This window comes from Convolutriloba macropyga, chromosome 15 (genome assembly GCF_964194025.1).
Source record: "Convolutriloba macropyga chromosome 15, txConMacr16.3, whole genome shotgun sequence".
NCBI classification, from domain to species: Eukaryota; Metazoa; Xenacoelomorpha; order Acoela; family Convolutidae; genus Convolutriloba; species Convolutriloba macropyga.
In genome coordinates this window covers 24645868-24673056 of record NC_134482.1, presented here as the reverse complement: position 1 = coordinate 24673056, position 27189 = coordinate 24645868, and the positions used below count along the sequence as shown (strand labels likewise).

Genomic DNA, 27189 nt, shown 5'->3' with positions numbered 1-27189 from the left:
TAAAATACTCATTGCTATAATGACCGCTAATAGTTAACAACACATGACGTAAAACACACATCATCACTCTGACCACACTTACACCCTTCACTAACATTCACTACGCCTCACTAATTCTGCCTATTTCTCCCCTTACTATGTCCTCAATTCTTCCCAACAAAAGAAGTCTTGATATATAATAATTACTATGATATTAGTAGCACCTTATTAAATATTAGTAGCACCAAGTATATTATTCAGTATATTAGGATATATTACATCAAACTACAACTAAACATATACAACTACAAGTCAGATGATAATTTAAATAAATAAATAAAAATAACTAGTTAAACTGCCGTCTCCTCCAACTCAACTCCTCCCTCATCTTCCTGATCTTCAATCTCTCCCCTCTCCCTCCTTCTTCCCACACATCTTTCTCTCCTCCTCCTTCTCCACATCCCAACAGTCCCGAATAATAAGAATAATAATATGAATACTAATAACAATATTGAGTCCCAGTCCCATCCATCTCCTCCATCTTCTAAGCTGATAACTACTGCTAAGCTATTATTGATATTACACTCTGGGTGCCGCAAACGAGACCAGTGAACCCAGTTCCTTAATACATACCTGGTCCCGTTGCCGCAGCACCCCAGAGTGATATTATTCGGGCCGATAGTAATATTAAAGCACATATTGACAACAAATAATCTGAAAAACTCGAAAAAACATGTAAAGACTGCATAATTCGACCCCCCTAACCACTATCCCCATCATCACACATTCATCATTCAACCAAATAACCACACTTCAACATGTTTAAACACCATATTTAGTAGTAATATCAATAAACATACACATCAACACACATGATCACAAATTAAAGTACACCTGAAATGAACAAACATCACATAAACAAGTGCCATATTGAGAAAACCAGTACTAGAAGCCTGAGTAGAGTAAATAAATAAACAAATAAACACCGGAAGACCAAAGAGAACCAGTTGAAACACTTAGAAGAGCCACATCAGTAGAAGATTGTCCTGAAACATAGTTGTTATTATTGAAATACGAAAATGTTACTTACAATTGTGTTAAATCTCGTACTTTTCGGCCCCACTTTTGAGACTCCGATTAACACAGCAGCAACTCTGGATAAAGGAATCATCTTCCATAAGGAAGGAAAGATCCTTATTACCGAAAAGTTCATTAATGTGGAATTTTTAGTACCGTTTCCTCGTTATAATTTCACGATCAGACAACAAGTAGAGACTCTACTTAATGAACTCTCCAAAAAGTGGATCACGCAATCTGAGTTTTGCAGCCTGACAAACAGTGCTACATATCGGAATCAAACAGACGCCTTCAATGTTGATTGGCTTTACACAAAGATACTCAATGAAACAATAGAAGCCGAAATTGAAGTCCTTAAATTACGCAACGAGACTGAAAAACTCCTTACCAGAGTCGAAGAAGACCCTCACAATCAACAAAAACGAGCCGCCCCGCTTGCAATCGCAGCCGCAGTCGCTGGAATTGGACTTTTCGGTCCAGGAATAGCAATGAGCAGCGGAGGATGCGGTGGAATCACAGGAATTTTCGGATCTTGTCAGCGAACGTCTCAAAACGCTGAAAATATCGATCGATTAGCTAACAGTTTCAATAGCCTCAACGACTATGTCATGGAAATCAGTGCACAAACCGATGAGAAATTCTTCCTAGTTGCTGACGAACTTGCAAAAGTTTACAAAATTCAAAACGAAATGCAAGAAAACCAGAACAGAAACTGGTAACTAGTAGAGGAACAGTTTGCAATTATAGATCATAATCAGAATGCACTAGCCTCCTGTATGGAAATTCAATTATCACAACAACAATTGAACTTTAACTTTGACACAGCAGCATCATTACTTCTTACTCTTTACGCAGATATCAAAAGTTGGAGAGCAGCCTTATATTCCTTTCGAATTAATGTTATAAATGCCATTCCTACGTTACTAGACAAACGTCTTCCAATCTCTTTAGTACCTCGTAAATCTTTGATAAAGATCCTTGATGCAGTCCATGATAGCCAAAAGAACGCCCCAGATCGTCTAATTTTGGCAATACCCATGACTGACATACTTTGGTACTACGATGCGAAATTAGTACAAGAGATTTCGACAGTTGCAGACGGACTTTTACTGACACTAGCCATTCCCCTAGCCTCTAGCCAGACAGTGTTCAATGTTTACCGTGCAATAGTAATCCCTATGCCTCAGAAGGACTCCGTAGACGCCTTAAGATATGTAATAGAGGGAGAATACTTAGCAATCTCAGAAGGACAGATGGAAACCACAGTACTGACGAAAGCTCAGTATGACAACTGTCTTGGATCGCCACGATACCGAATCTGTCATGAGACAATGGAAACCCACCTTGGATTCTCCTCGTGTCTAGCAACCCTCAAGTTTCACCACACGATCTCAGCATTGAAAGTATGTGATACAGAGAAGGTTGTGTTACCCAACCCAGAACGAGCACAGAACCTTGGATACGGAATTTGGCTCCTAACATCAGCTTCAAATGATTATACCCTTTGTGAGATTGGTACGGATGAAAATGGCCGACACATCAATGTTCCTCATAAAGGTTGTAACATCTGTTTAATCACATTAAAATGTGGACGTACAATGTTCAGTGACCACATTAAAATCTGGGCTGATTTACAAAGTTGTCAGTACCTTCCAGCAACGAGAATTAATGTAAAATTACCAGATCCACTTGCACACTTAATTGACTCAGTACCTAACATAAACGACCTTCCGAAATATGATTCCAGTACTGAAGCAAACCTCGATTTATTGAAGAATGTTAAAACCGAATTTATTTATTCGAATAGAAAGTTATCAACAGAGTCACTAGATGCTATAGCAAAGCCAATTATCACTGAAAAGAAGTCATTTAAACCAGCACTAATCGACAAACTTGAATCTTACGTTCCAATCAAACTTTCTCTCTCGTTAACCATTATTGTATTTATCGGAAATCTAGCCCTACATATTCTCTTCATTTTCTTATACCGCAAAGTAGCTTTTGTACGACGAATGGTACCAAATTTCATGAAGTTTAACGGAACCAATGTACCGCTAAACCCAGTAGTTTCCGTACCCAAACATCTGAAAGCAGATGTAGTCACTACTCTAGCAAAACAATTAAAGCAGCCGCCAACAGTCATCTCCCCAGAAGAACTTGGAACCCTCAGACGACAACGAGGAAATTCCATGCCTGCAACTTCTACCATATCACTAAACACCATGGACCGATTCAACACAGACGACGAACTGGACAACCAAGCCCAACCCCGAGAGGAAAGTATGCTTTGAGTTCTTGAAAGTCTCATATAAGTTTGACAAGTATTATTCTTATAACAAATTAAGTACCCCTTCACTCAATAAGCTTAACTAATCAGTGCTTTATAAAATTGAAATAACTGTTCACTTCCAGAAATTAACCAGTGCTTTAAACTAGTCATTCAACCAGTATCCTTCTCCTACTCCTTCTCAAAATTTAGAGCCATTATTCACAGAAAAAACCATGATTATTTCCAGTGCTAATTCCCGCTATTCTTTTAACCTTCACCTTAACTTATGTCTTCACACTTTACTCTGAATTTAGCGCCCTTTCACATCCTTAATGTTCCTTCAAAGCTCTTAATCTTGTCTTAACTTTCCTCATTTTAATCTTTATCTCAATATGTCTTTACTTAAACTATATTTCTCTTAACTTCTTTAATTGTCTTTAACCTAAATGCTTTCGTTCAAAAACTCTTTTCTAAGAAAACACAAATTGGGTGGCTCCAACAAAAATATATGTTTATATCCTCATACTTGTGCAGACCATAAGTTTTAAAGAAAAATTGTAAAAACCCAGTTCCTTCTCAAAATTTTCATGGAAAAATTTCATAAAGTCGGGTAGTGTCACGCCCCTATTTCTTCCCTCATAGTTACGTGATGATAATCCTTAAAATATCCATAATTAAGTGCTTTATTTTAATTAATATTCAGTTAGTTTCAAGGCCATATATAGCCAGTATTTTCCATCTAGGCCTGTAACCCCTAATTTGTTTATGTTTATGAAAAACAACCGCAGATTGACAGTTTTACTAGCAAACACTTCAAGTGCCTAAAAGCCTCAATATTTACTTTTTTGAGTTTCTTGATGATAAATTCACATAATCAGTAAATAACTTTGTGAGAGATTATGAACTTGGTGAAGTAATTATTCTGATAAAGTAGGTGCTAATACGGAACTTGTATATGTACTTAACAAACATCAAGAGACGTACAAAAGCCGAAAATTGCCCAAATTGAAAATCAGTAAATATTTGCGAAGGACCAATACAACTCAAGGCACAGTCCTGCGGACCCAACTATCACCAGAACACCGGCGAACGAGCCTGACTATCAGTTGCTAATAAAACTCAGCAAAAACTCAAACTTCTTATTCTATCATTGAAAACTTTGGCTTTATTTTCTGATCTATTAATTAACGATTGAGCTGGAAATTATCTCTAAAATTAATAGTTAAAACAGGACACATTAGAGTTATAATATGGCTAAATAAAGTTCTAAAAACCAAGGCAACTAGTGGATATATCGCGCATCCGAACCGCTCAATAAAAGGCTATTACTAGCTAAGTTTATTCAAAATATACGCTAAAAATCGCACTGTGAAACACCAAAATAAGTCCTTGCAAAATGTCTGTTATTATAATTATTTGCTTCGAATATTTATCTCATTAACATCGTAAAGTCAACCTTTAAAAGTCAGTGCGTTATAACAGTTATTGACAGGAAGTGTAAAAACATGCAGGAAATTGTATTGATCTGTTTCTATTGTGCAGAAAAAGGTACAACGGAGGACACCGAGAATAAAATTCTTTTCCTGTTTCCTTTACTATCATTTAAAGACTACGGATCTACGAAACTGTTGCAGCTGTTTGTTTTCTGGCAACGTGACAGCTGTGTTCCAATTTGCAAAGTCTGGTTGACCAAAACAACAATTTTTTGCCTTTTGAATATTGTTTCAAAAAAAAATTATAAAGTTTTCCTTGGAATTTTGTTGTTTTTAAGGAAAATTGTAAAATGCATTATCACTGGGTCTTTTTCATGGTAAGTACCTCATAATTGGGGCGGGGGGGAGCTATTATCGAAAAAATCCGTAACTTTTAACAAATTACAATAGCATTTTCATAATAAATATGATATTTTATTTAGTGTAAATTAGTCTTTAAGGGCTACAAAAATTATGTTGCCTGTTTTCTCTACAATGCGTAAGCAAAAGGTGAAAATTTGACTAGAATGAAGCCCACATCGCAGAAAAACCGAGCCGAAGAAAATCTAGTGAAGAGTGGAAAACCAAGAATTTATCTGAGCACAAGCTGAGCAAAAATTAAATGATTTGTGTTTAATGCATCTTGAGAGCTGGAAATTGAGTTCACGGTAGTTTTTAACATTTTGATAAATTTTTCAGATAGATGTTGAAAAGAACAATGATTTAATAATTTTGAGGGGGAATGATTCCTTGGTGGTGTTCGCAGCTGGTGGTGGTCTTACTAGTATTGATACAGGTAAACTAGTTTTGATACAGGTGTGATTTAAGCCTTACGATGCATCTTCATTTTAATACGTACACTTTAGGCTTCCGCTACAGCTCGCCATAGAAAAGGATTATGCTCAACCAAAAGTGCGTGTAATCGGGGTGGACAGGCAGATTTCTTGCAAGCATGTGTTTCGAATACGGAACCATTCACTTTCGAACCAGAGAGTGAAGAAGAGACGGAAGCGTTTTACTTTTTGAAGTCTGTTTGCCCTCATCTTATGAATTCACCTACCAAAGTATGCTGCGACACTGCCCAACTGTTACAGTTAAAGGTATGCATTAATATTTTTTGTTCCAATTGCAGTTTGATTTTGATCAAAATTATTGCTGGCTAATTTTTCGTTTTCCATTTTGGGAGAAATAAACTGTTTTTCCAGAACCAGATGCAGGTTCTTTATCAGCTTCTGAAGAGATGTCCCTCGTGTGTGCAGAATTTCCAGGGAATGTGGTGTAACGTTTTGTGTCATCCGGACCAATCTACATTTCTTGATGTAACTGCGGATGTGGCATACAGTGAGAGCATTTTCTTAAATGAGTCATTAACAGAGCAAGTTAATAGCCATTTTAGTTGCAGAGCTGATCAGCAAATTGTATATTATATCAGAAAACTTTGATTCCCAATTATCTGTGGTTTTTATAAGATCTGATTAAAACTTTTCTGTGTTAAAGGTAGCGAGCTTAAGGCTCCCAGCAAATGGGCGACAGCGGGTAATGTCTTCACCTTGTTCTTAACTGTTTTACATACCTAATTCTATCATGATACAAACTGTTTCGCATTGTTGTTGTTAATAGGTGCGAAAGCGCTAAGTGAGCGAGCTATTATTGGCCCTTACTCGGTTCATTTACGACTCGAAAAGGAGTATTGGTTTTCCACTCGTCTTTTATTTTGGCACAGGAAATACTGCTCCTCACCCAGCAAAATGACATAAAAGAGAAGTGTTCGACAGAATAATGGATAAATCGGCAAGATTTTATATAAAGATGATTTATCGAATTATCTAGCACTGAAAAATTTATAGTGTTTTTGAGAGCCGATAGATAATTGAAGCAGAAAATTGGCTCTGAAACTTTAAATTTGTCAATTGCTCTCAAACGATGCTTATAGCAATTGTCTTGGTTTTTTCTAGACCGATTTGATTTTTCGTATACAGGAACGAATAAGCTTATCTACAAGTTTTTTTAATAGACGCAAAGCGATAGCGGGGGCTATTATTGGCCTTTTCTTGGTTTTTTACAATTCAAAAAATTCAATTGTATTGGTGTGATGTCAATTTTTTTAAAATCTATTCGCACTTTTTTTAACCTTTTCTTGTCAATGAGAAGTCAAATTGGAGTAACAATTTTAAGAGGAGCGAAAAGCGATAAGTGATAAGGCTTGACATTGTTTCACACTGATTAAAGTCAATTGAGAAAAAGGCGTTTGAACAGATTTTTTGTTTTTGAGTGTTTTGTTTTTCACGTGCGGCAATTTGACTTCTGTTTTCTCTTCATACTCGGTGCTAATAATTTTGAAGGGTGATACGTGTGCTCTAATAATGGTGTGCTCTAATAACGCAACTTATGGTTTTCAAGTCTTTTGTCGCTATTTGTCTTTCTCATAAAATATAAACGATTTCATTGATTTTGCGCGTTTTTGAAGTCTTTTTGTTAGTTTGGTGTTTAGTGTCATTAATGAGGGGGTGTCGATGGCTCTCGATTGAGTTTTATTCAAATTAATATACAGGTTTGAAAAGAAATCAAACGGTCCTACTGAATTTGACACTACTTTTTTCCAAAAAAAATCTTATTTTTCGGATTGTTCATCGTCTTCTTTATCGTTCATTTTATGGTTCCACATTTCAGCATCATTATGCTCAGCTTTTATAAGCTCCTTTACGAGTCACATTTTGATCAATTTAAAGGACGTTATTTATATCTAACGGTTTTCTCGACTTTGACACGAATTACGTTCAAAAAACATTATTGAATTGATTTCGCCGCCTTCGTTGTCCAGCTGTTCTTTTAATTCGTCTCGAATAATGATAGATCTCATCCGCAATTTTAGTAGGCATTTGGAGTTGATTTATTTGTTCAGACTGAAAGTTTTAACAAATTTGACACGACATGTTTCCAAAAATTATCAGTTATTTTTTTGCGAGTTGTCGAGATTTTGGGAGTTATGGTAGTTTTATTTGTTCTGTCATAATTTATTGTTTTCTGGCTTTCGTCGGTGAGCTGTTTTCTCAATTTGTCTCAATAATGATAAATCTCATTTGTCATTTTAGTAGGCACTTTGAGTTCATATTTTTAAACTGAAGGTTTTCACGAATTTGACTGGACCTGTTCTCGAAAATTAATCCTTTTAAAAGATTTTGCGAGTTCTTGTAGTTTTATGCGTTCTGGAAGTTGTGATTTATCATTTTCTGGCTTTTGCTGTCTAGTTGTTCTGTCAATTCGTCTCAATAATGATGGGTCTCATTGGCCATTTTAGTAGGCATTAAGTTTTTAATTTTCAAAACTGAAGGTTTACACAAATTTGACACGCTGGTTTCAAAATTTTGTGGCTATTTTTGGGGCAGTTAGATTTGGGCAGTTCTGCCATTGATGATGAATAATTTTCTATTTTTTTCTAGTTATCTCGCATATTAATTAAAAATAGGTATAATTTACTCTCTAATTAGGTTTTTTTAAATCCGATTCAGGGTTCCAGTTTGCGGTTAACAGTTTTAATGTCTTTGACAGCGTTTGTTTTCAAAATTTTTGATCGTTGTCTGATTTCGTTTCAACTATTGTTACGTGGTCCTCCAATTATAGTTTAATTTTTTAGTTGAAATTGATATATGCTTTTTAATCAATAGATAGTGGGGAAAAGTTGAAGAGTTCAGGTTTTCTTTGCATGTTTCACTTACTTTTATGGCTCTTATTTTCAATGAAATAGGAAAAACAGGATTTTTTGCCAAATTTTTGATGTCCTTTTACTCCATATCTCTATGGTTTTCTACCAGTTTGGTGTTTCTGTCTAAACTTCCATTGAGTAGAGAGAGGTCTTACGAAGTTGAGGTTGTTGGACATAATAACTTCTATCACCCTAAAGTGGAATGAGATAAATTTGCTTTCGGATTTTTGTTGTGTTTGTTTACGCTTCGTTTCTTCTTGTTCACTATCGGAGGCTCTTCTTATGAGGAGGCTGATTATGTTTTCTTCTGTTTGTTCAATGCTTTGAATTGTAAATCAAGACTAGTCATGCTTTTTTAATTTCGTAGTCAAGAGTTTTGTTGCAAACATCACAATGACTTCAAATCTGCTCTTTCTTCATTCGTTCATTCATTATCCCTTGAATTGCGTGCGTGACGTCGTTTTTCACTCTTGGTCGCACGTGACTTCTCCGAAATGACTTGTTCACTCTGAAACTGCCGTTTGTTTACTTCAAGTAAGAGATGAGGTCAAATGATTGTTTATGACTCTTAATTGTGGGTTTTTTGAGAGCAGCTAATAGAAGCAGCAATAAGTTATGCATATTCCTAAGCAAAATATAATATTTTGGCATTTAATATTTTTTGTCTGTTTCTTGTACTATCTTTTTGAGACTGCGGATCTACGAAGCTCTTGCGGCTATTTTCTCGCAATGTGCCAGCTATGTTGACCAAAACGGAGGAAAACGCTTAAAATTTGGTTTGGAGTTCAGTACTGCAATTTTGTTCTCGTTTTCTCTAAAGTCTTGTCTAAAGTTGTTTTTTAAAGGAAAGGCCATGTTTTTAAGAATCTAGTGTGCGTTCTCGGGATTAAAAGACTTAATCGCAATGTATCTATAAATTTATTGGGATTTTAACCTCATTGTCTCCCTAATTGGGGGAAGCGTTTAAAAAAATCTAAAAAGCGATCACAATTATTTCCTGGCAATCTGGCAGTTAGTTCCTGGCTATGTTAGTTCTGTCAAGTAGTGTAGCAACGCTTAAAATGTAAAATATTGGGAAGATACTTGACTGTGGGCAATATCAGGTACAAGGGCAGAAGTTTCAATTTTGTTTGTATCATGAGCCGACTGTCAAATTATGTGGGCATTCACATTAAGTAGCCGCTTTTTGAATTTCAGTGTTTGCAAAGAACTTGAAAACTAATAATTAATGATTTTGCTTCCTGGGGCTAGAAATTACTTGATGCGAATGCGTGCACTAGTCAGTAATTAGCTGCAAAAATTTGGCATAAAGTCTGTTCTTATCTTTTTATGTTCACTGAGGTAGTGGTTCTTAATAGAAAGCAAAATAAGTGTAATCTAATTGGGAGCAGTGTCTGTTTTTTTGTTAACTTAATGCTTTGTTCACTTAATTTGTTAATTGCATGTTAAATGTCACATTCCTCCTAGCGCTCAATTGATCCTTTATGCACATACCTTGATCTCTGTTCTAACGTACCCAAGGAGAAAAAGAATTTTAGCATGCTAAATCGTGCAAACTGTTTGTTCGTAGATTATCTGGATATATTCTGCCCCCCCCCCCCCCCGACTAATTGGGCGTGTAACTTCTGTGCCCCCAGGCGCACTTGCTATTTTTTACATAGTAGCGTACAGATAACGTAATTGAAATTGAGGGGCATAAAAACACTGTGGGGGAACAGAATTGATCCGGTTATCTATGGTATTTTCCATAAACTTGCAACGCAAGCTGCCGTCGGAGACGTAGAAAATACCATAATCAGGCTGTAGCTTAGTTCCAAAAAGCATATCAACAATCCAGGACTGATGGCGGTAAACGAAGGAAGCCTCGATATTGAAAGGAACAGTTAAAGAGCGTTAGCATTTCTGGAATAGTTTAGAAAAGAGAGCTGTTGCAATGTCCGAAGAAGGTTAAAAAAATATTTGCCACAAATTTAAAATAATAGTAAATGGAGAAAGCAAAGGAAAATTTTAAGCACCAAAATAACTTGCTTAATAGAGTTTGAAATAACTTGCTAAATCCTCCCATGTTACTGTTCAAAGCTTTTTTCATGCCGAAGCATATCAGATCGTTCAATTTTTGCATAAGATTTAGCGTATCATCGTATCATACTAATAGTTCTTCGACCATTCACTTGTGATGTGACTTTATGGGACCAGTTTTTTAAAAACAAGTCAATAGACTTCAATCTATCAAATAATTGCGAGTTAAGATAACTTTGGTTGCCTCTTTAGATGGAAAGTGGACTAAAGATACTCCACCAGAGTACGAGCGGTCGGCGGATGAAATAACTGTTTACTTGAGTCGGAACTATGCCGACAACCTCTATCATTCCTGCTCAAATGTCATATTTCCATCCACTGGTATGCCGGTAATCAAGACAATGTGCCATGGGAGGTCACCTGAGACTTGCTCGCCCAGACATTTCTTGGACTTTGTTGGAGGCAAGGATAACGGAAGGTCGCCGAGTGAATTCAACTTTGTAATTGTGGAACAAAATGATCGATTACCTCAAGGTTAAATAATTGACGTGTAACCTGATCTTAAATCTTCACTTTTAATGACCTCATCTCTGACTGTATTGGTTATGGGCTATGGAATAACTAATTGAGAGGAGGGGGGGGGGGTGGTGTTGTGGTAAAGCCGTATAGGGAACATACCCCAAAGATATTTTTCCAACACAAACTTAGCGAAGATCAGTCACGTTTTGGAGTATGGTCCTATAATTGCGTAGCCACAAAGAATTCAAATCGAAAGAGACTCGATAAAAATTTCCCGATGAAAAAGGTGAAATTTTCCCGCTAAGTTTTTAAAATATAAAAATTCTGTAAAATAAATTGCACTTTAGGAATGGAACCCTTAGATCTGCCACTTTTCCAATGCAATGCAAATGGATACAACAACAGTGCCCCATGTAGCTGCATAGACTGCCCTGCTGCTTGTAACAAAGAATCGGAAGTGATCAGTAGCAAGTTAGAAGATGTCAATAGTAATCCTTGGAGAGTTCTCGGCATCCCCGGCTATGTTGTGATCGTGGCAGTACTCTACATTGCAGTATCTTGCATATATTTGGTGGTGTCTTATATGCACTGTTTGTATTACAAGAAACCAGAAGATGACACCAGCTATATTGACGCCAGCTATCATTCTCAATACTCGACGGTGAGTTTGTGTCCACTCTTTCTATTTCTATTCGGTTGCTGCCCTTTGTGTCATTTATGACCCCAAATACAGAGCATGTGTTATATAGGGCGTTTCTGTGTGCATTAAAGGACCCTGTGAGTGAGGGACTTAAAATTTTTAGGTTGAATAACTTGGTTGATTACTTAATCTATGATGATCATGATTATTGGATCCGTATTGACCCTTCAAATTGTCAGCTGAGAAAAAATTTTCATTGCTTATTTTGTTTCCTTTAACTCTAAGTGGTTTCTCTAAAATTTGTGCTCGTGATCAATTGAAAGGCATTTAATTGTATCTCGTGAGTCGTTGGAAGTGCGATAGAAAATTCGGTTGTTTTCCAAAAGTGAATTGAGTGAACTTGAAGCTGACTAACTAACAGAAAAACATTCTTGCTATTGAAGAACTAGACACAGAACTACTCATCCTCATTGGCACTGAGAGGAGGTCTCATGCGTTTGGGACTGTTCCCGACTGCAGAGTACAATTAGATGCATTGTATAATGTTCATTTCATTGATTATCTTTAGTATAGACGTATGTGCCCTTGATTATTTTAAATGCTTGAAAAAGCAGACATTCGTGGTTTAAAGTGATATCTTGGACAGCATCACACACTGTTAATTAATCCCCATTATCCCCCATTTCCACCCCCTTGTTTTGGTTCTTAATTTTGGTTTTGCGAATTTAAAATGTTAAATGTTTTTGAGCTGCCGTCAACTAGCCTGTAGCAGGCTGTCTGCTCAATCGCAGTCTTCTGCGAGTTTTAAATCTCATATACAATTTTTCGATTTATATACACTGCAAGACAAATTCAATTGTCATTATTTTTAGTAGCCGTTTTGACTTCGTTTTAAAACTTTTTTACCTCTGTTTTTTACTTCCTCAATGTTTGCTTTACCTTGGTTCACAGTTTGTTCAACAATTTGCGTGAAGTTTTTTTCGAATTCTCTAGGCTAGTTTATGCTTCGCTTATTCTGCTTAGTGTTTTTTAAACAGAAATCGCTCAGCAAAGCAGCCTAAAATGAATAGAATCAATATGGCCAAGCCAAAAAGAGAATAGGGATAAACGCAAACGCAAAGACCAATTTTAGATGCCCGGTATTTAAACGGTATATAATGTTTATAGCTGCGAGGCTGTAAGCTGAGCGTAGCTATATTGCGGTGCTCTTGTTTTTTTTGTTTCGTCGTCTGACGCTCCATTTTCGTCTTACATTTGTTCTAGAACATTCTGTCTCGTCACTGCTTAAATGGTTTTTTTTGCGCTTGATTTCACGTTTTCTGCGGTTATTTTTGCGGTTATTCAGAAGCTGTCTGTTGCTAAAACAAAGTTGATTGTAAGAAAAAAGATTGTATGGGCCGACAGCCGAGTGGTTAAGACGACTGGCTGTTAATCAGGAGATCGGCCGTTGGAGCCGCGGCAGTGAAACATTTTTTGCACCCAAAAACGACCTCCTTTGAATTAAACTTGTAAGTTTTATAGGCCACGATAACCATCTATTTTACGGCACGCAAGTCTTTCGCAGCTATTCCGGCAATCTGCCGGCTATGTTTATTGGTATTGATAGCGATCCCTGTGTCGTCTCATTGAGAAAATGCAGAATCTCTAGCCACGAAATCCAATCAAAATGTGTGAATTACTTTGTTTTGTACCACAATCAATTTCTAGTTAATTTTGTTCTTTCATTACCAATCTGGGCAATGGGAATCAATGGTGGCTTTTTTCTGGCAATGTGCTGGGTATTTTTTTTCTGAGCTTATTTTCGTCCTCATCTGAATTAAGATCATGAAAATTCTACAAAAATTTTGTTAGTTGTACACGTCCTTTCGTGAAATGGCGCCCAAAATGATGTCAATTAGTATTTTTTTGTCTTTCTTTTCGCTCAAAACTTTTAAAATTACAAGGAAGGCCTGTGGTTGCTATTTTCCATTTTTCGATTGTAATTTCATCATGCCACTGATTTGCAAAGTAAGATCCCAGTTTTCGACAAAATTGCTCATTAACGAAATTCTCAAAACTTCTCCAGTCCTTGCGTTAAGCGAAAGAAAAGTGTTATGAGTTTTTGTCGGTTCTAACTGGTGAGAAGAAAATAATCAATATGCTTCCCATCATTTGGTTGAGTAGAACAGTTTTGCATAACCTGCTGGATCTTGTCTTACATTCGAGCACTTCATTGTTACCATTTATTATGCGCCACATATTGTACTAATTGGGACATATTTTTCAATCTTCGTTGCGGTCGTATAAGGTCTTTTGTTGCATTTGTGTTTAAACTTAGCTCTTTCGAGTGCGAGTTTCTGTGCTTAACTTGAGTTTATAGTAATCACAGAGCTGTAAAAAGTTTAGGTGCTTTATCGGTTTCTTAAGCTTTCCTTACTATCTCATTTATTGGAGCTGTAAACTGAGCGTAGCTGTATTGAGGAGATCGTGGTTTTTACGACTCTTACAGTAGTATTGGAGTTCTACAGGTTTTTTTAAGCTGAAGAAAGTTTGTTCATGACTTGAACTTTTGACTTTTTTGAACATTGACTTCTGTTTTCAAACTTTGGACTTTATCAGTAGCATATTTTATAATATAATGAACTGCAAAAGTTAGGTAGCGCGCCCTGTTTTCACGAAGTAACAATTCATTTTTTGAGTCAATCTTGTCCGACTTAAAATCAAATTTCGAAAACAATTTTTGAAACATTGATCCCATACACTATTCTTCACGTCTACCTATGAAATTGATAAAAAGCAACGTCCACTTAACAGAAATCCATATGTAAAGTTGATGAACTCCATCCAAGTTTCAGAAAAAAGAAGTTTTTACAAGATCACAATTTATTCCAATTTTTCTCTAATGTTTAACACAAGTGCAAACTTAGCCACAGTTGAAAAAACCTGAAAACATACCACATCTTGTGACAACTTTGGCGAAACTAATACTTTCTTTTTACTGTGAAACATGGATGGAGTTAATCGACTTTACATTGGGATTTCTGGTAAGTGAAAATTGTTTTATGTGAATTTCATAGTCAGACGAGAAGACTAGTGTAGTGGATCAATAGTTTAAATTTTTTTTGAAATTTGAGTAAGTCGGATTTTTTAACTCCAAAATTGAATTTTTACTTCGTGAACATAGGCGATGCTAACTTTTGCCGTTCGGTGTATATATTACTTTTGCCGTTCGGTGTATATATTACTTTTGCCGTTCGGTGTATATAGTAATTAGGAACTTTTGTAATATTGAAAGTCAGAAGGTCATTTTGAGAAGTTTTCTCATAACAGTCCCCCTTTCAAACTACAGAACCCCTCCAATGCCCCTCCGCCCTACAGTACTCCCCAACCTGCCACTCCTTGCTACCAAACCTACATGACCACGCCATGGACAAACAACAACCCCCCCCCCCCCCACACACACACACACAGACACGCACACGGCCATGTCCTTCTCCTACAGACTAAGAATTGTGGCTGTTTTTTTTAAAAAAAACTTTTATGGTTTTATTAGACAGTTATTTGTTTCCTTTCCCATTTTTGATTTTTATGATTTAAGTAAGGTTATAACGAGACTTTTCGATTTTTTTCCGGCTACGTATTTTTGTTTCGTCGTCTGACGCTCTTTCGTTTTACATTTGATCTGAAACATACTTTTGCTTGAGCGATTTAATATGTCGGATGACTTTTTTGCTTAAATTTCTGCTTTTTGAGTCATCTGAATGAGCGAAAACAAAGACGGTATTGCTGAGTGGATAGGAGAACTGTCGAGCAGACAGTGATTGTATATAGAGGGAACTTTTGGCCCCGTAGGCTACACCATCTTTAGGCGACACACCCTCTAATTTAAATTTCCTTACCCGTCATGACTAGATTTTAATAATGCGTGATTTAGCTCATCAAAAATGATTTTTGCACTTTAAGACTCAAGTTGAAAAAAATTTCGCCTGACGGGTTTGACTTTTCGAGTGACTTTTACGCCCTTTGCTTTTTGCGTTTATCAAATTTGGCTGGGCTGCTACAGATCACACAATACGGGATCTCTTTATGTATGCCAGTCAAACTTGACAAAAGATATAACAAATCGAAGGCAAAGATATATGCCTAAGACCTGTCTGTGCTATAAGTCTCAATTTAAAGTAGTTGGGGGGCTGAAAAGTTCAATTAATTAAATAGATAGTTTAAATGAACAAGCTTACACTGAGTAGTATTAAACCGGGTTGAGCTGTTACTTGATTGTGTTGTTGTTAAGTGAGTGCGTCGTTGAAACTTCTTCCAGTCGATTTCTAACAAGTATGTTCTGTTGGAAAATTTGCTAAGTTGGAAATCTTTAATAAAATTTCTCTGTTTAAATTTAGGAATTTATTTTGCAAGAAAAATGAAGCAGTTGTCTGCTGCTCGTCGTTGGCTCTGATATTTGTCTCTGGAAGTTTCACTGGTAAAGTGAACTCGAGGGCTTCGCCCTTCACTGTTATCTCTTGAATGAGTATTATTGTTTTGTCTAGTAGGTGTCCTATCCCGGTCATGGTCTCTACTCCTATCACGATATCGATTATCTGATCTTGGAGGACCGTTGCTTTGTCTATCCCTACTATTTTGCCTATTGTTATCTCTGTAAGAGTTGTTTCGATGGTTATTGTCTCGTTCCTGTGATCGGTTATCGTAAGAAGATGATCGGTAATTGTTTGAAGAGTTTGATGGGTACGGTGATCGATGTCGGTAGTCTGATCTAGAGTTGTTTTGATAATTGGATTGATTTTGGTTATAACTATTTTTTTGTCTGTCCCTAGAATTCCGATTGTCATAATTGTTTGATTTGTAATTTTGTTGACCTGGTGAATGGCTCCTACTACGTTTATAATTATCTGTGAACTTTTCTCGTTGTTGAGGTGGGTTTCGGTTTTCGTTTTTAAAGTCCTTGTACTTAAAGCAGAAAGCTATTGTGTGACCTGAACGTTTGCAAAACTTGCAGAATCTAGACTGGTTTTGTTTGAATCTGGGATTGTCGTTGTTGTATGTGGCGTTTATTTTATGATCTTTCATTAAATTTGCAATTTCTGTGAGTTGGTTTTTTAACCCTTCTATTTCTATTTTATTGTCGATACTACTTGAGGCAGTACCCGTGAATTCACTGCTAACAGAAAAACTTAAGTCTTTAGTTGCTACATGATCCTGTAATTGTTGCCAAGTTGTAGCTGGGTTTTCTATTAACCGCTGATGTGCCTTTTGCTTGAGTGTAGGTGGCGTTAATCCTCTTACAAAGTACTCCATACACTTAGCGTTACGCTGGTCGTTGTTAAAATCTGGATCTGGCCATCCTTTTTCAACTGCTTTTGTTACTCGGTGTGTATAGCTTTTTATCAACTCATCTGGTTGCCTTTTAATACTCTCGACTTCAATTCTTTTCCTATACTTGTCTTTTGCATCAGTAAAACTGGTAATGAACTGATTTCTAACTTCGTTCCATGCTAAACCTGGTGCTAAGGTTTCAAACCATTGGGCTGCGGGCCCACGCACAACCGAACCAAACAACGTTTTTTGTCTAGCGTCGTGTGTTGCTTGCAAATCAGCATCCGCAGGATCTCTTGTTCCTAGTGAGAATTGGATTTTTCTTTGTATTAAACTAAAGAATTCCTGGGCATCTTCAGATAGATCTAAACCTGTAAATTTCTCTAACGCTATGTCGGGGTACGCAACAACGTTCGCTGCCATGTTTTATTTTAGTGTACGAAAAGAATATTTTATACGAAAGTATTATTAGTTTGGGTAATTAGTGTAGAAAATATTTTTGTTATAACAATTATGTAATAAAACGCTAATACTAAAGTAGAAAATTGAACTGTTTGTTTTGTGTTATGAATTTTATTTGTTTAGGACCGATTAATGATTGTTTTTTTAGATTCAAAGTTTTTGCCGTTATCAGTACTAAAAGTTTCAACCCAAGAGTAAATATCGGTTTGCTCAACGGTAAAATTTAATAACCAAGGATAAGTGCTTTCAGAGTGTTTAAATTCAACAGAGTATTGGTGAAATCTGTTTATTTTTGAAAATCTAATTTGTGTGACAAATTCTGTTTTTATAAGTAATTTAACTCTATCTGGTAAGCTCGGATCGTCAGGAGAAACGTTGATGTATTTGGGTTTAATGATTTTTAAGATTTGTAAACCAAACGGGGGAATTTTATTTTGGTGGCTCATCCACACACAAGATGATAACGTTTATGCTAATTCTATCACACTGTTCTGATTTCTTAGAGCACACAAAAGTTCCTCAAAGTTTGGGTTGGTCCACTTGTAAGTTATGTAGATTTCAGTTTCTGTTTCGCTAGAAGTGATGGTAAATGCGTAAAAAGTTTCTGTTCTGGTCAGTTAAATAATATGAAACTTTGCCTATTTTGTTATGTACTTTAATACTTATATTTAGATCTTGAACGTTTACTTTAATATATGACATATAAATAACATAGAACAATTGTTTTTGTTGTTTTATTAATGTATTTTTGTATGAAATTACACAGAAGACAGTATAAAAACGTTTAGTACGGGATGTTTAGTACATCAGTAGTAGTTTTTTTGTAGCTATTATTGTGTTTAAATATTGTTTCTTAAGTGCTTGAGTCTGTTAATGACCGTATTTTAACATGAGACAATAACTTTTCTATGATAAATTTGTGTACAAATTTGGGTTAAAAAGGCTAGTTTACGCTCTTTTAATTAATTATTGGCTAAATTTTCTGCGGGAATCTCGATCACACTGTTTTTAGTTTTTAACAAAGTTAGTAAATTCTGAAAATTAGGGTTCTCAGATGCATAAGTTATATAGAAATTAGCTGGGGAATTATGCTCAAACACGTAGAAGATAGCTACAAAGGTAATTCCGTCAGTAATAAATCGTGTTATTTTACCCCTTCTAGTGTTTTCTATTGCTGTTAGATTAAGATGTTCTACAATAACTATTCCAGTTTGGTCCATGCACTGTTTAAAACCTCTATTGGTGAAATTGTACTTGTGAAACCGGTTAAAATGGGAGAATTCTCATCAATTTATGTTATTTTCAGGCTAAAAATCTATGTTGGGGGGATAAAATTTAGTTTAAAACCCGTTATTCTTTGTTAAATTTGAGCCTTATTGAGATTTATGTGGTCAAAACTTGGTTAATATTTACTAATTTTGTGTAAAAATGACGTTAATATGGCTATTTTCTTGAGTAATATTGGTTAAAATTGGATAAGAATGATGTTTTTAAGGCTTAAATGTGATTAGTATCCGTTAAATTATGATAAAAGTGACGTTAATTTTGTTAAAGTCTGGTTAATATTTGAGAATTTAGGTCAAAATGATGTTTATTTGGTTAAAATTTGATGAATATTACCCCACCCGGGTCAAGGAATTGATAAAACAGACTGAATTTTCAACTAAGGAAGGCTTAAATCTAACCAAAATTGGGTTAGTTAATGTGAAAATGCAACAACGTGTGCTTAAATGTGTAGAAAATTAGATATAAATTACACTAAACACGTATTGGGGGATGAATTCTGGTTAAATTTTCGTTAAATTGTTTGAAGATGCTATATTTTGGTCAAAAATTTAGTAAAAATTAGACATATGTTACTCTAAATATGATTTGGGGGATGATTTTTGGTTATAAATCGGCTATTTAGTGTGAAAATGCTAAAATTCTGCTGTGAATTTGGTGAAAATTGGCTAAAGTTTAGTTTAATTAGGTGTTGGGGCGGTGAAATTTGGATAATTTTTGGTTATTTGGAGTGTATATGCTACAATTTAATCATAAATTTGGTCCAAATCGGGTCAGAAATAGTCTAAACAAGTTTTGTGGGGATAAATTCTGTATAAATTTCGATTATTTAGAGTGAAAATACTAAAATTTAACCATAAATTTGGTCAAAATCGGGTTAGAAATAGACTAAACAGGTTATGGAGGGATGAATTTTGTATAACTTTCAATTATTTAGAGTGAAAATACTAAAATTCAACCATAAATTTGGTGAAAATTGGGTTAAAATCAAATTAAATATGTTTTGGGGGGATAGAATCTGGTTGAATTTCGGTTATTTAAGGTGTAAATACTAAAATTTAACCATAAATTTGATGAAAATTGGGTGAAAATTAGGCTAAATAGGTTTTGGGGGGATGATTTTTGGTTAAATTTTGACTATAAAATGTAAAAGTACTTCAATTGTTATATAAATAAACTAAAAATTGGACATAGATTACCCCCACCCGGGTCAGAACAATGTTACAAGAGCAAAGAATCAGTTGCCTGTTACTATTTTAATGTAAATTTACTGTATTTCGGCCGTTAATTTGATATAAATTACTCTATTTGTTTGTCTATTAGTGTGCTTTCACTTCTGTGGTAGTGGTTATTTTACTATTTTAATCCGATCGGATAGAAAAACAAAAATTCAGGCGTGATTCTTTCCTCTGGGCGCACCAGTTATCAATTTTGGCTGGGCTCTTACAGATCACACAATACGGGATCTCTTTATGTATGCCAGTCAAATTTGACAAAAGATATAACAAATCGAAGGCAAAGATATATGCCTAAGACCTGTCTGTGCTATAAGTCTCAATTTAAAATAGTTGGGGGGCTGAAAGTATTTAATTTATAAAAGAGTAAATATAAAATTACAGCTTACTAATTACCAGTTGTGTAGTGGTGAAATGGAGGTGAGCTGCTGGGCGATCGTTCACTTGGGTGTTTCTTCAGTTATGTTATTTGTCGAAAAAGGAAGTTATAAAATTAAATCTGGAATTATTTGTCTAAGTTGAAAGCAGTTGTCTGCTGCTTGCTTCTGGGAGTGATTTCTGTCTCTCTATTTTTATTCCGTCCCACTTCGCTGAGAGAAACAATTAATTCCTCTCAGCTCCGTTTGGGCCGATAGGGAGCGAATCACAAACTCACGTTCATAGTGAGGTGCTTCTTAATTTTCTTATTGGCCGAGAAGGCAAGAGAATTAACTCTTTTTCTCAAGGAGAAATTATTGAAACTCCAAAAAATAATAAAAATCTAAAAAGCTGAGAGCATCAATTATTGATTTCGTAGGCGCCTGTTTTCTGCTTTTCCCCTCTTCTAAAACCGCAACAATTATGGTTTTCTTGGGGGCTTTTTATGAGACTCTATTGTCTTTTCCCCTGAAGCAATCTGCTTCATCTTTATTGAACTTGGGGGGAAAGATCTGCATTGCAACTGTCAAAAGCAGAAGTAATTTAAATCAAAAGAAACTGTGGTTTTACAAGCCGCCTACGTTCAACAACGTACATTTTCTATCCTGGATATAAGCGAGGAGATCCAGGCCTAAAGTTGTGTTATTTAAATAAGTCGAACTGAGTTGTTTAAATACTTGTGTACTGGTAGTCTTAACAAGCGTTAGTTTGTTTAGCGCGCGGCGAAAGAATGGTTAATTAGCGCCTAAATACGTTCGCTCTAATGCGGGATTAATTATCCGTTCATTTGTAACGGCTCTCGTAATACTACACGTTTCGCGTGATCTAAAATTCTCTCTCAATCACAATTTCAAGCAAATATTGCACGTGCATCTGGGGGGTGCAAATAATATGCGCCCACTAAGCTGAGGGGGCACAAACGGAAAAGATCATAATTTTGAAAAGCCCTATTAGGGCTTTCTCATTATAGAGCTTATGTGTCTCATAAAAATGACAGTCCGAAGCTAACCCAAAAAGTCTAGTGGTCTATTAAAGGACTGGTGGTCGATCTGTCAATTTTATTTCTATCGTTGTTTCAATTCATGTAACGCCACAAGCGTCTATCGCGGCTATTTTCCGGCAATCTGCCGGCTATGTTTTCAATATCTTCGTTCAATCCCAATCATGCTTATTGGAATCAACGGCGGCTATTTTCCGGCAATCTGCCGGGTATGTTTCTATTTCGCAGCCAAATAAATGGTTATAAAGATAAGCTTTGCGTTATTTATATGGGCTCTTCTGGATTGTCTTAAACTAGGGTAATGAAGCTTTGACGAAAACGGAAAAACCAAGAGGAGGTTAACCAATAAGAATCAGGATTCTTTTCATTGGTGTTCGCTCTTGCTCAAATACCCTGTATCATCTTTGTCATTTTAGACTGGAGGGCACCATTGTCCCTCTAAGACCTCATCTTCATCAGGGGATACGAGCGAGTTTAGCGATGGTGTGAAAAAGGGAGATGGCCACGGAGAGGTGGTGTTGGAGATAGGAGTGTTTGAACAGATCGGAAGACAGTTCCAGATGGCTCTCCATGCCTTTTTCTTCCAGTGGGGTCTCACTATGGCCAACCAACCTGTAGCAGCTCTTCTTTTTGGAACAATGGTTGTCGCAGTTTGTAGCAATGGGTTAGTCTGTTTAGTTAAAACTAAACTTAATATGGAACTATTTTTCACTACTTCCAAGATGGCCAACGCCAATATAAAACTCGCAAATTTGACCGCCAAAAAATGTTAACTTGACTTTTGTCCTAACCGTTGTGGTAACCAGTAAGTCTCCGCTAAGAGATTGAATAGTTTTGTGAATTTTCCTTACTAGAAATGTGTTCTCTTTGGAGCTTGAAAACACCTATTGTTTTCAATTAATAATGGTTTATATTAAGTGCATCTCACCGCGTGTTGGGCTGTGGAAACAATATCAGTGCAGCACACTTAACATTCTATGACGTTCCCTCGTGCTTATGGAGGAAAAAAATTGTTGACAGTGAAAAGGGGGAAAAGATCCGATCTGTTACTCTAATTTAGGTATTTTGAGCATTAGCAAGTCCAGAGTAATACTCTACCAAAAGTACATTTTAGTCTGTTGTGGCACTTTTTGGTGTTTGATGTAGAGCCAACTTTACAGGTTTTTATAAAGTTACCGAAGTCAGCAAATTTCATCTGCTCTATAAACAGTGGGTTAAATAATTGCTTCTCTTTGGACAGAAAATTAAATTACAAAGTTAGATCAGTCACCTTATTTTTTCAAATCCGTCTTTTACTACTGAGCTTTAGTGCAGTGTGTCTATGGTTACTGTTGTTGGCAACAATACTTAATTGTTCAGTAGAGAATTGTGGAAACTATGTGATGTTTTTGGCAGTAACTAGTTTTTATTGTATCGCTGTTAAAAGTGAGTTTGTATAAACTCCCATTAAGTCTTTTCTTTCAAGTTACTTTTAAACTTAATGCTTTTATTCTGCGAAATGACTTTGGCTACCAATTGAGTTATAATGACGTACTTTACTGACTCGCTCGAAATAGAGTCCACAAAGTTCAGATGAAATCAACGCTACATTCATGCACTCTACTTAATAACATTTTACATGTACGCAATTATAAAAACGCTTTTTGCATCTAGATAGTTTTTTGTGCACGACTTAACAAATGAAAAGTTGAAGTCGTCCGATTGTAATATGTTTCTAGTAGAATGCTTTTATACATCAGTCGTTGCTCTCTTACAAGAAATACACTTTTAATGCTATCTCTAACTGTCCGACTTTCATTAAATGTGGAACTTATGTGAGTGGGATGTATGTGGTTTTTTGTACGTTATGTCTTTCATTGCCCTCGAACAAAGTTTGAAGCAACTATGGTAAACGTGTGGCTTTGATGCAATATTTTTGCTTGGCCGTTTTGTTCTAGAACATTCTTTCGATTTCACTTCTGAATTTTTCACGCTCGACTTTTCGATTTTTGGGTGATTTGAATTGCGCGCATTCAGAAATTAAGTCTGTTACTAAAATGAACCCATTGTGGGCGAAGACCTGAAATAGCCCTTGTAGTGTATATGTTTATGTCCCGGACTCTCATCGAGATGTCGAGGCCTTTGAACCCTTCACCAGTCAGAAGTTTTTGCACCATAAAAGTTTTGGATCTTTTCTGCTAGCGGCGTATGAATAAAATATAGAATTAATATGATGTTTGTTTGTTCATCTGACTGTGCGAGCATGCTCTTAGCCTGTATGGAGGGGGGGCGCTAGCGCCACCCCATTTATAAATGTGTAAACATATTGTTAAAGCTAAGTAATCTTATACGTGAACATATGAGCAATATGCATTTATTAAAATCTAGCACAGCTATCGTTTGAAAGAATTACGTATTCAACCAAAATTTGTTGCATATAACGTAAGCATCAATAAAAATTTCTGTATTAGTTTATTTTTTGTGTTATCGGCTACAATAAGGGCTTGAATTTTTAAAACTTTTTTAATGAAACTATTCTAAAAGTGCCTTCAATCTACCTAGACACTTGTTTCAATGAATTACAAATATCCCTCTTATAATTCGCGAAAACTTAGAATTTGGGAGGTGCAAATTTATCGGCTATATAAGGCTGGGGGGGGGCGCTAGCAGAAAAGATCCAAAGTTTTTAGCCTATGCCCCTTTCTAAATTGTTTGCCTCATCAGTCGTTCGAAAGCAATTGGACCGACGTTATGTTTGTATTTCCAATTACTTAATTATATCTACATTGTTGTAAATCAATTTAATTCGCGCAACAACGTCCTCCCAATGAGCAAAGTGTAGGAAAGTACAACAGTATGTCTGCCCTCAGTTATGTAATTACTTTTAGAAATGAAGTGCTCTTGTTTCCCCCTTTTGCACTAACATGTCTAATTAAATTATACAGTACCTGTAATTAAATTATAGGTTGAAAAGAAAGTGAAACGTTAACTCAGTTCAGACGAGTGTACCAGTTGAAGTTTTCAAGGCGTTCATGGAAGTTTGTTGATGCATTATGCCTCGGTACCAATTAATAATTGGGGTTGATACTTATGCATTTCATGTTTTGTAGAATTTTTGGCGCTCATTTCAAAAGAGCGCCATGTCACTATTTCAGATATGGACTGTTTATTTCGGATAGCAAACCGAGGGATTGGATGTTAATGGTAATGCTATGCTGGTAACTTATTTAGACTATAATGATGGCAATCATAGTGCATTTTGGTTTCAGACCGCGACAAAAACTATTACTCTAAATTCGCTAGGTCGCTCTGAAATTAATATTCGTTTGGTCGGAATGTCTTTATTTAAAATGCTATAATTATCATCCGTTCTTGGTTAAGACCTATCATTACTTAACAAAATAACTATTACTCTAAATCCGTTGGGTCGTTAAATCTAAATTAAGGCTTGAATTGTTTTAGTTATTAGATAAATAGAGCAAGCGACAACACCATGAACTGTAGCTCTAAACCATCAGATGCAAAATTTCGAAACTAAAAATCATGCTTTAGTTTTGACTTCCGAAGAATAATCAAAAAGGTTGTGCTGTTCTTTAAGAGAATTTTGCTTTACGTCAATTTATACATTTTGCTGGGATAATAATTCCACATTCCGCCCTTTGGGGCGTTACACTGCAAATGATGCTCTTTAAACCATTTTGGCTGACTGCCAAAGAACATTTGCCCATTTTCTGCAGGTTTGTTTAATTGAATGATTGCAGTAGGAAATGTTCCTGAATGCTGGATTAAATTTTCCGCGCTTTGGTGTGTTATAGTGCTTTTGATGCTTTTTCTTTCAAATAGTTTACGATTTGATTTTTGTATATTTTGGATACACATTGAATACGGCGTATGAATAAAATATACAATTAATATGATGTTTGTATGTTCATCTGACTGTGCGAGCATGCTCTTAGCCTGTACGGCTACAATATTTTTTTTGTGTTATCGGCTACAATAAGGGCTTGAATTTTTAAAACTTTTTTAATGAAACTATTCTAAAAGTGCCTTCAATCTACCTAGACACTTGTTTCAATGAATTACAAATATCCCTCTTATAATTCGCGAAAACTTAGAATTTGGGAGGTGCAAATTTATCGGCTATATAAGGCTGGGGGGGGGCGCTAGCAGAAAAGATCCAAAGTTTTTAGCCTATGCCCCTTTCTAAATTGTTTGCCTCATCAGTCGTTCGAAAGCAATTGGACCGACGTTATGTTTGTATTTCCAATTACTTAATTATATCTACATTGTTGTAAATCAATTTAATTCGCGCAACAACGTCCTCCCAATGAGCAAAGTGTAGGAAAGTACAACAGTATGTCTGCCCTCAGTTATGTAATTACTTTTAGAAATGAAGTGCTCTTGTTTCCCCCTTTTGCACTAACATGTCTAATTAAATTATACAGTACCTGTAATTAAATTATAGGTTGAAAAGAAAGTGAAACGTTAACTCAGTTCAGACGAGTGTACCAGTTGAAGTTTTCAAGGCGTTCATGGAAGTTTGTTGATGCATTATGCCTCGGTACCAATTAATAATTGGGGTTGATACTTATGCATTTCATGTTTTGTAGAATTTTTGGCGCTCATTTCAAAAGAGCGCCATGTCACTATTTCAGATATGGACTGTTTATTTCGGATAGCAAACCGAGGGATTGGATGTTAATGGTAATGCTATGCTGGTAACTTATTTAGACTATAATGATGGCAATCATAGTGCATTTTGGTTTCAGACCGCGACAAAAACTATTACTCTAAATTCGCTAGGTCGCTCTGAAATTAATATTCGTTTGGTCGGAATGTCTTTATTTAAAATGCTATAATTATCATCCGTTCTTGGTTAAGACCTATCATTACTTAACAAAAATAACTATTACTCTAAATCCGTTGGGTCGTTAAATCTAAATTAAGGCTTGAATTGTTTTAGTTAGTAGATAAATAGAGCAAGCGACAACACCATGAACTGTAGCTCTAAACCATCAGATGCAAAATTTCGAAACTAAAAATCATGCTTTAGTTTTGACTTCCGAAGAATAATCAAAAAGGTTGTGCTGTTCTTTAAGAGAATTTTGCTTTACGTCAAATTATATTTTGCTGGGATCATTATTCCACATTCCGCCCTTTGGGGCGTTACACTGCAAATGATGCTTTTTAAACCATTTTGGCTGACTGCCAAAGAACATTTGCCCATTTTCTGCAGGTTTGTTTAGTTGAATGATTGCAGTAGGAAATGTTCGTGAATGCTGGATTAAATTTTCCGCGCTTTGGTGTGTTATAGTGCTTTTGATGCTTTTTCTTTCAAATAGTTTACGATTTGATGTTTGTATATTTTGGATGCACATTGAATACGGCGTATGAATAAAATATACAATTAATATGATGTTTGTATGTTCATCTGACTGTGCGAGCATGCTCTTAGCCTGTGCGCACTAGGCAAGCGTAAAAGTGGCATTGTTTGACTGAATATGGTGGTCGGTATGAAAAATTTTCGAATGAATTGTAGTTTATTAGTCACTTGTGCTGTTCGAATATTGATTGAGCGTAGGGGACAATAATGATGGAAGATTGACTTCTTATTTATTTTCTAACCTTCATTAAGTTACGATTTTTAGTATGTACAGCAGTTAATGCATGTTCTTACGTCACTTGTGATTTTTTGACATTACGAATTTAAGAAAGGTCTTGAAGGTTTCATTAACAAATCTTCAACTTTTTAACAAGTGAATGCTTTCCAAGTTTCAATGAGTTTGGAACTGTTTTTAGGTTTAAAATACTCAAATGTTAATCAACC

The 27189-nt window shown here is 35.8% G+C and overlaps 1 protein-coding gene across 4 annotated transcripts in view; it reads left to right on the top strand.

Moving 5' to 3' along the window:
- The first annotated feature begins 203 nt into the window (after positions 1-203).
- Positions 204-27189, top strand: part of LOC142353971 (NPC intracellular cholesterol transporter 1-like) — a 97813-nt gene continuing 70827 nt past the window's right edge. For 3 of the 4 annotated variants that reach the window (XM_075406209.1, XM_075406208.1, XM_075406211.1), the window contains exons 1-8: positions 204-214; positions 5496-5593; positions 5664-5897; positions 6003-6138; positions 6295-6333; positions 10772-11053; positions 11386-11699; positions 21800-22047. In XM_075406209.1, coding sequence (XP_075262324.1) covers positions 5540-5593; positions 5664-5897; positions 6003-6138; positions 6295-6333; positions 10772-11053; positions 11386-11699; positions 21800-22047 — 1307 coding nt within the window. In that variant the 5' untranslated portion in view covers positions 204-214; positions 5496-5539. The remainder of the gene's footprint in view (positions 215-5495; positions 5594-5663; positions 5898-6002; positions 6139-6294; positions 6334-10771; positions 11054-11385; positions 11700-21799; positions 22048-27189) is intronic. The other variant, XM_075406210.1, reaches the window with a different exon arrangement.